Source organism: Watersipora subatra, chromosome 1, assembly GCF_963576615.1.
Source record: "Watersipora subatra chromosome 1, tzWatSuba1.1, whole genome shotgun sequence".
Lineage (NCBI taxonomy): Eukaryota > Metazoa > Bryozoa > Gymnolaemata > Cheilostomatida > Watersiporidae > Watersipora > Watersipora subatra.
In genome coordinates, this window is record NC_088708.1 from 6030135 (window position 1) to 6039991 (window position 9857).

At 35.6% G+C, this 9857-nt stretch overlaps 1 protein-coding gene and 1 long non-coding RNA gene across 2 annotated transcripts; both read left to right on the top strand.

The window, feature by feature from the left end:
- Positions 1–3482: 3482 nt before the first annotated feature.
- On the top strand, positions 3483–4803 carry LOC137393009 (mucin-2-like). The gene is made up of 2 exons (XM_068079421.1): positions 3483–4691; positions 4777–4803. The coding sequence occupies exons 1-2, from the start codon at positions 3483–3485 to the stop codon at positions 4801–4803; spliced, it is 1236 nt and encodes a 411-aa protein (XP_067935522.1).
- Positions 4804–4848: 45 nt separating this feature from the next.
- LOC137385312 (uncharacterized) lies at positions 4849–7684 on the top strand. Its single transcript, XR_010977763.1, has 3 exons — positions 4849–5120; positions 5649–5732; positions 6830–7684. It is a non-coding gene; the product is annotated as an uncharacterized lncRNA (long non-coding RNA).
- Positions 7685–9857: the final 2173 nt, after the last annotated feature.

Here is a 9857-nt window from a genome sequence, read left to right on the forward strand (position 1 = left end):
CAGTGAATTATCTCAGCCTCTGTTCTTGATTGCAAAAGGAGCTGTGGTAAGTAATTCGACCTTGTCGTCTTCCAATTTAATTGTTATGACCGCATCCTCTTTAGAAAGCCTTTGCTCAGTTTATGATTACAGCATCAATGTCATAATGCATTTAGTGCATCTTACTGTCACACTATATGTTCGCTTCATACTACATTGTAGTTGCAGTTTATAATCGCTCACCATCTGCGACCCTTTAAACTCTAGTTCCTGAGAGCTGTCTCTTGCATCACAAAGCAAGAGTGTTAAGTACTTGGCTGAATGACTAATAGGTTTTTTTTTGTCCGGTAATAAACAAAAAAAGTAATAACTTTATTCCTGATAATCAGTGCACAAACTGCTTTTATTGGATTTCTTATTTAGTGAGAGACACCATTTCCCACAGTCATATACAGCAGGAACGCAGCAAGCGTACTTGTAAACACATTGCTTATAACAACAAACCTGCTGTCTCGGAATACCCAACTACCAGTGAGAGCATTGGGGAGTGTGACATTAGAAAAGACACTAATCAAATTAATGTCACGCTTAAAAAAGAGCATCCTAAAAATTCACATGCACCTAGATATTCACCTACATGCACCTAGATATTCTCCTACATGCACCTAGATATTCACCTACATGCACCTAGATATTCTCCTACATGCACCTAGATATTCACCTACATGCACCTAGATATTCTCCTACATGCACCTAGATATTCACCTACATGCACCTAGATATTCTCCTACATGCACCTAGATATTCACCTACATGCACCTAGATATTCTCCTACATGCACCTAGATATTCACCTACATCCACCTAGATATTCTCCTACATGCACCTAGATATTCTCCTACATGCACCTAGATATTCTCAAAGTATTACAAGCATAAGAGAAGAAACGTTCCAACTTAAAATGTTTAGAAAACATGGTTTAATGTAGTGGATGAGCTACAGATACAAGGCTGACATAAAGTGTTCATCGTTGAGTTAAATGTTAATATGTTACATGGTTTAACTCCTTTACCGAGATAACATCTTAGCAGATGACTCATTCAACAGCAAATAAAAAATGGTGTGGTTGAGCCAAAAACATCGTCCAATAGTATTAGCATATTTTTATTAGCTCATTTGAAAGATGAAGTTTCGCAAAGAGCTTCTCAACGAAAAGGTAATCAAATCCAAGCAATTGGTGAAAAAGACTGAGCTGCGGCTATCAGCTCGCAACAAGAAATAGTGAAATAAAATCATCAAATATTGATATGATGGAATATAAATGAGTAATAATAAGTATATCTGTGAATCGTCCGAGGAATGACTACTCATAGTTGGTTATCTATTTCCTAAGAGGAAGGAATTGCATAACTTAATATTTTTCAGGACACACCTTCAGAAATGAGTAGCAATAAAGTTGAATTGATGACCTTTTGATGAGGACATTTATGACTGTCTATTAGACTCTCGAGCTCCAGCACCTATTGGGCAATAAATATGATGAGTCTTCATAAATCTAACACAAACGGTACGCCTCCCAGCCACTGCCTCCCAGTCACTTGCCGCCAACTCATCTACCACAGCGGTGAAGACTACAGAAACCTTTAGCTGATCATGCAGCGCTACCACAGACTCGTCTTTCTCATTGCAGGTAAATCGCTGATGTTATACAACAAACTCAAATTTAAATTCGCTTGTTCGAAAGCATGACACGTTAAATAAACAGCTTGACGCTACGACATTTCATATGCTTGATGATTATGATGTGATTAAAAATGAAAAAGAATGAGACAAAAAATGAGGTCAGATAACTTAAATTTTTTTAGTTGAATTACTATTTACACTGTTTAATTAAATTTCCGACCATTTATCGAATAAAAACCAGTGCAACCAGTTGAATATAACTCGGTGCGTTTAAAATCTGTCTGAGTTTTCTAACAACTGTCTCAATGTTACTGCAAAAAAGCACAACAGTTTTTGTGATAAACTAATAATAATAATTAATCAAACTACTCTAATAACATTCTTGAATAAGTTTCTACTGCCAACCAATCACTTCAAACCTGCTGAAAAACAACACGAACGAATAAGGAGGTACAGTTGCTCTCCTCTCTCAAGCTCTAATAATGCTTCATTTTGAATTCTTTATAATTTCTCATTATTTGCAGTATCATGTTTTATGTGAATATGCTTTTTCTGAACTCTGGCTAATATAAACCATGTGACACTTAAAGATCAGCATACCAAATGTAATTAAAAACTCAAACACTGCTCAACAAGTTTAGTTTAGAACATTGCTTTTCTTAACTAAGAGACACTACGGTATAATTTTAAACAAAACAACATCTGGCAATACTGAGAACATATCAGATGAACACGATGACTGCGTATTCTTGTAAAACTAGGTAATCTCTGTATATGCCCTATCTCACTCTAGTTATAATGGTAATATAGAGCACTAAAAGTGGGAGTGGAAAAGAGGTATGGCAGGCGTTTGTTTAGAGGAAATATATTCATTATAGCATTTACATTTTTTCTTTTATTCTTTTCAAGTTTTTGTTTCTATGTAGAAGATAAAGTGTTTTAACTTTTTAGTTTACTGGTTGAATATTCGCTCACCTTACAACCACATTCTTCTTATGATATGCTGTCTTTCACACTGTCATATGTACCTATGCATTGTGGCTCCTTCTTGCCACAAGATTAAAATGATTTTTTAAAAATTTAAAAACCCGCAAACAATGATACTACTAGTCTACTGTGCTTTGAAAATATTTGGATAAATTTCATACTACTTGAATTTTCTGCTTTGTAAATTTACTGGGTAGTTATTCTGTAACATTGAGATGTCAGAAGTTAAAGTTTCAACTGGCGGTTTATAACGCAAATTTTATTGAATTCTGTTGGAATCATTACAATTAATCTGTCACAAATATATTATATACTTGGTCATAAATTATATATATTATATCTTTAGATTCATAAGATGTTGACTTACCACATTAGGATTTGGCAGCGCAAAATGCAACATTTTGGCAACTAAAATAAAATTTATTATTTTTATCTCACAATTTGATGAATTATTGATACATAAGTAGATAAAAGTGTAATTTGTGGTGTAACATGAGACTTTTATCAACATGTTCAAAGAGTTGAAACATACAAAATTCATAGCTTTAGAAAACTTGTAGAAAATTTTTGACATTTGAAAAATTTGCACTGCTTTAGGTAAAACTATGTTAAAAGCAAAATTGTGACAAAATGTTTAAAATATTTGTTATTTTGACTACAGCAAGTCATGTTGTTTTAGTTATATTCAGCTCATCATCAACATCTGCACAAGCTCTGAAATCTCCAAGCCGTCTACTAGTTTCAGATTCGGCCAGCTTCACAACACAAGTAGAAGACACACACTCTTCGGTGACACAAAATGCTTCAGTGACACAATATACAGATATTGCAAACATGACAGACCCACAATCTAGCCACTCTACATCCACTGTAACACCAGGACCAGACACTGGAAATGCTACAGTAACACAATATACAGATATTGCAAACATGACAGACCCACAATCTAACCACTCTACACCCACTGTAACACCAGGACCAGACACTGGAAATGCTACAGTGACACAATATACAGATATTGCAAACATGACAGACCCACAATCTAACCACTCTACACCCACTGTAACACCAGGACCAGACACTGGAAATGCTACAGTGACACAATATACAGATATTGCAAACATGACAGACCCACAATCTAACCACTCTACACCCACTGTAACACCAGGACCAGACACTGGAAATGCTACAGTGACACAATATACAAATATTGCAAACATGACAGACCCACAATCTAACCACTCTATATCCACTGTAACACCAGGACCAGACACTGGAAATGCTACAGTGACTCAATATACAGATGTTGAAAACATGACAGACCCACAATCTAACCACTCTACACCCACTGTAACACCAGGACCAGACACTGGAAATGCTACAGTGACACAATATACAGATATTGCAAACATGACAGACCCACAATCTAACCACTCTACACCCACTGTAACACCAGGACCAGACACTGGAAATGCTACAGTGACACAATATACAAATATTGCAAACATGACAGACCCACAATCTAACCACTCTACACCCACTGTAACACCAGGACCAGACACTGGAAATGCTACAGTGACACAATATACAGATATTGCAAACATGACAGACCCACAATCTAACCACTCTATATCCACTGTAACACCAGGACCAGACACTGGAAATGCTACAGTGACTCAATATACAGATATTGCAAACATGACAGACCCACAATCTAACCACTCTACACCCACTGTAACACCAGGACCAGACACTGTAAATGCTACAGTGACACAATATACAGATATTGCAAACATGACAGACCCACAATCTAACCACTCTACACCCACTGTAACACCAGGACCAGACACTGTAAATGCTACAGTGACACAATATACAGATATTGCAAACATGACAGACCCACAATCTAACCACTCTACACCCACTGTAACACCAGGACCAGACACTGTAAATGCTACAGTGACACAATATACAGATATTGCAAACATGACAGACCCACAATCTAACCACTCTACACCCACTGTAACACCAGGACCAGACACTGTAAATGCTACAGTGACACAATATACAGATATTGCAAACATGACAGACCCACAATCTAACCACTCTACACCCACTGTAACACCAGAACCAGACACTGGAAATGCTACAGTGACACAATATACAAATATTGCAAACATGACAGACCCACAATCTAACCACTCTATATCCACTGTAACACAAACACCAAACTTTGAAAATGCTACAGTGACACAATATACAAATATTGCAAACATGACAGACCCACAATCTAACCACTCTATATCCACTGTAACACAAACGTTAGACTCTGGAAGTACTATTACAACTACAATAGCTATCCAGTCTTCAACTTCTACAGCACAGACACAAGTTACAGATTCTGTAGAGCCCACAACCCTACCATCTACTGCACAACCACAACCCTCGACAACAACCGGTTTACCTCCAAAAGTATGTACTGCTCTTTTGTCACCCATACAAAATACATGATGACTAAATAGCTAAACACAGAAGGCAGGGAACAATTGTGAAGTTTTTTAAAGTTTCATATGAATATGAGTTTACTACAGCCAATTAGTGCAAAAAATGTATAAAAATATAAAAATACATTAAAATTCAAGAGCATTATTAAACACAAATTACAAACATTGATTTACTCAAATACGAATAACTACTACTCAGCGTTCGGTATGGAAGTTATAATATCTGTCAACACTCGTTACTAGTGGTTCACATCCTTCACTGTTGTTCAATTAAAGCTTGTAGTTTTGCCTAATTTTGAGTCCAGCCTGATTATTTTGTTATCAAATGGTTACTAGCTAGAGGTTTTCCAAATGAATGGTTTGATGTTTTTAGATGACCTTCAGCGTTTATTACTGATTAACGAGTATGATAATAAAAAGAACAACAATGATGACTCTTATAACAATAGTTGCAAACAGCTAATCATGCAATCTAAAGTGTTGTTCTTGTTCTCAGAAATGCATGAAATGCGAGGGAGAAGGCTGCTTGGACAAGGAGATTGATGATACCTGTGAGCAGGGTGACGGAAATGTTTGTTACGTAAGTTTTAATTTGTATAGTAAAATATGAGGTGTGAAGCAGATGTTCATGTCAAGACAGGCTCAAATAGGAACGAGCATGAGAACAGAAGCAAAGCTGGAAACAATCTTGGCTGCAACTGAAACAGTTACAGCAAAGATTGTTTAGGTTCATAACTGATCCAACTGCAACTAGGCTCAGTTTTGAGCTGAGCACCGGACAAACTTCAACATGGATTTCAACTGCCTATCAATTACCGGAAATGTTGAAGACTTGTTCATTTTAACATGAAAATGAATTTTATTTCAATTGTACATGTAGTTCTTAATTAATAAGCAAAATTTTACAAGCGTTGGCATGAAATAGTTTATTTAAGTGATTACCGTGTTGTATTTATTATAATGATCTCTTATTATCGCAGTTGATTGGAACAAGCGCCCTCTCAAACCAAAAAGTAAAAACCTGCTATACATTAATTAATTTCTAGAGTATGAATGATAATTTTAACTTTAGAACACCTAAACACCTAAACTTGCCTGCCTTTACCATACTTAATAAAGTCACTTTTTCATTAATTGTCAGCAGTTTTCTCTTTTTCTAAGATTCATTGAATGATTTTGAGGGTCAAGGCCGTTTAAGAGGCGCTTTGCACTTTTACACTTCACAAAATGTAACAAAAAAATAGCGAACTGTGACGACTGCTTTCACAATGATGTTCGCAAAAGGACCTTACTGGGTCAGAGTGGGAGTGAGATTTAGGTATTTTTTATTGATTTTCTGTAATTTTTTAACCAGTAGTTTTTTTCCTGGCAAAGTTCTGAAGCCTGGAAAGCTGAATAGTGAAGTAGCGAGAGATGACTGTAATCCACATATATCTTTTCAGCTTTTACTGGCACTTAGGTGTTCGTTAGGCCACTAGTTACTGTAATTAAAACTTTCTCTAGCGGATTAACCATCTTCAACCATCAGCAATAACTATGACGTACATTTAATCAATATGGCAGCTCTACAACTTAATTTTATTATCTACAGAAATTATCCTGAAATGTGTTGAATACCCGACACAGTAAACTTGGTTGCAACTCGTCAGCAAATTCATAGTCTTATTTGGTCACCAGGTATTCAGAAGTGCTGATGGCTCAGAGGACTCAGCAGGATGTACTCCTAAAAGAGATGAAGATAAGTGTATCCAGGAGGAAGCCATGTTTTGTACAAGAACTGAAAAAGAGGGCTGTCAGTGTTGTTGTAATAGCGGAGATCAATGCAATGCGGACATTGTTGACTCAAAAGAGTTCAAGGACACATGCATAGTTAAAAAAACGGATGCTGTTGTAGCAACAACAACTGCTGGAGGACATACACGATTTAGTGTGTCTGTCTCCTTGATTATCAGCGTGGGATTATTGAGACTATGCTTGTGACCAGTTGCCTTTTTCTGAATACCCATTTATTTTAATATGTATGTTGATATGATAATTTGGTTATGCAATGCAATGCATCATAATTTAGGTAATACATAGTGTTTGATTTTAGTTATAACTGTGCCATGAAATAATGTTCCTATATTATTATTCTCTATTCTTCAATGACCGACTGCAAGAGCCCTGACAGAACGCTCAAAATTTCTTCGATAAGGAAACACTGATTATTTTTGCTGTTAAAAAGGTAGAAAATAAACGTGTCAGAAGTAATATATGCTGTAGAATGGGATCGCTTTGATGGAGACGTAAAAATACACATAAATTTCGCATTTTCCGAAGTATTCAAACACTAGTAAAAACCAGCGATCGAAACCTGTCGTGCATTGACAAAATGATTTGTTAATTGAGATATGGAAAGCAAAAGCAAATGCTGTAACTAATCGTACTAATCAATGCTGTAATAGAATTATACGAAAATTTTAAGAAAGTACACAGTACAGAACAAACTCTTAAAGGCCCTACTCAAGTCTACTCTACTTTAAGCTAGATGATGTGCAAGTTATATGTTGTGATATGTTGTTATACGTTGTTCTAATGTAGACATTTTTGTGAGCTATCGACATACATTTCTGTGTACTTTGTAGAGTGCATGCAATAAATATTTATACATTTGAAACCTTTACTTCTTACATCCAAAAGTTTTAAAATAATCATTCAGTGCATCTCATAATCAGCAGAATCAAACGCAACAAAATGTTGTAAAAGATTTTAAAAGTACACAACTTTACATATGAGGAAAGCATTAACCGAGTACATATCCTTATGATGTACTTCGTACTAACTATATCAGTCATGTGAACAAAAGGTCAAAGATAAACTTTGCATTAGTGAATAACGTTGAAAAACTTCAAAAGAAAATATTCGCAACAGCATTATAACGTATTAGGACTATGAGGCTTGGTGGATAGCATTAAATATTTTGCTATAATTTCCAAAACCCAACCATATTTTTCACGCATATACATGCAGCTTACCTACTATATTTTAGCAAACGGTTTAATAAGCTAGATCTTATGCGCTTACAACAAAATTTGCACACCATGTTTTGCCATGTTTTTATTATTTTCGCGCGAGCTAATCTCACTCGCTGACGGATACAGAATGGCTTCATACCGTAAGTTTGCTCTGCGCTAGAATATCACCGTTTTTGGCAAGTTAAGTACACTCACATCATACTTAATCTTCAAGGGATTGTTCAAACATCAAACACAGGTACATGGATTTTCAAATTTGCGCATTGTTTAGCTAAACACAAAATACATGTTTTTGCATGCTGAAAATCAATAGCATTTTTTGAAAGATTGTACAGCTTTGACATTTATCGTTGTGATTCACTGCGCCATCAAAAGCGAAAACAAATATACTTGTTTTACTAATCATTCGCAAAATGGTTTTAGCGTTATAGCTGGTAACACGCTTTTGTATTTTCTTTATACGGTGTGTTTGATGTTGGTCATTTTGTTATGCATGCGCATCTGCAGCGTACTTTAAATGGGGTCCTAATCCACACTAGTGTACAATTAGTAACAAGCTGATTTGTAGGATTGAAAATCTAGTCGAGAGTGCTATAAACTAAATAAGAACACATCGTTTTCCTGATTACTTTTTTTAATACACCACAATGGCTTCCAAAGCAGTTTGTCAATTTAATTTTCAGTCTGAAATGAATCTCTACATCTTTGGCTTTACAACCAACTTCTGGTTACGACTCGAACTATTGTTGATCTAAAGCCAATAATGCCATTAGTGAATTTGCTTTTCAATATTTATGTACAATTGTACATACATGTATATTCTCCCAAAACTATATTTATATACATGTGTTTACGTAAATTTTTCCTCACCGCATTTGGGAACCAAGTTAACTCAAGTGGGTGGTAAAGTTTACTCAAACTTGGATCTCCTACCAGAGACCAGAGAGTTTGAGCTCTCAAGACCTTAGCCATTCCCAATCGCACGCTTTTCTGCGAATCACTTGTGTTGTTGTTGCTATTCGAGTGAGTCACATTTGATATGCAGGTGTTATACATATAATACATATACAACATCTACATGTATACACACACACGCACGCACACACGCATGCACACACACGCACGCATGCACACACGCACACACACATGCACGCACACACGCATGCACACACACGCACGCATGCACACACGCACACGCACGCATGCACACACGCACACACACATGCACGCACACACCGCGCACACATACTACACGCACGCACATAAAATTGTGAAACTGATATATATCAGTTTTACAATTTAATTATGTTATATTTGTATAATATAAATACATGTATAGATATAATATATATATTATATATATACATGTATACATATTCTTGTTATATAAATATAACATATTTAGATTGTAAAACTGAAGCTGTTGAAACCAGGTCAAATAAAAGCCAGGTCAATAAAATAAAATGAAATTTTTTATCACCAATGACATCTGCATTAATAATCTTTCAATAGCCCTTTAAATTAATATAATGGCTTATGAATGAACTTATGTATATTTATGTTTTTTTTGTAGGTTTGTACTACCACTCAATCAATCGTAGGAGTTTTAAACTTATAAACTACATGTACTAGTAGGCCTATCATAAGCACGTACATACACATAAAAAAGTCACTAAATTTTTTTGTCCACA

Excerpts from the sequence above, each read along its gene's own strand:
- LOC137393009 (XM_068079421.1), top strand. The coding sequence starts at position 3,483 with ATGACAGACCCACAATCTAGCCACTCTACATCCACTGTAACACCAGGA. Across the intron at positions 4,692-4,776 it reads TAACACCAGGACCAGACACT|AACCAGACACTGGAAATGCT; the intron begins GTAAATGCTACA and ends CTGTAACACCAG.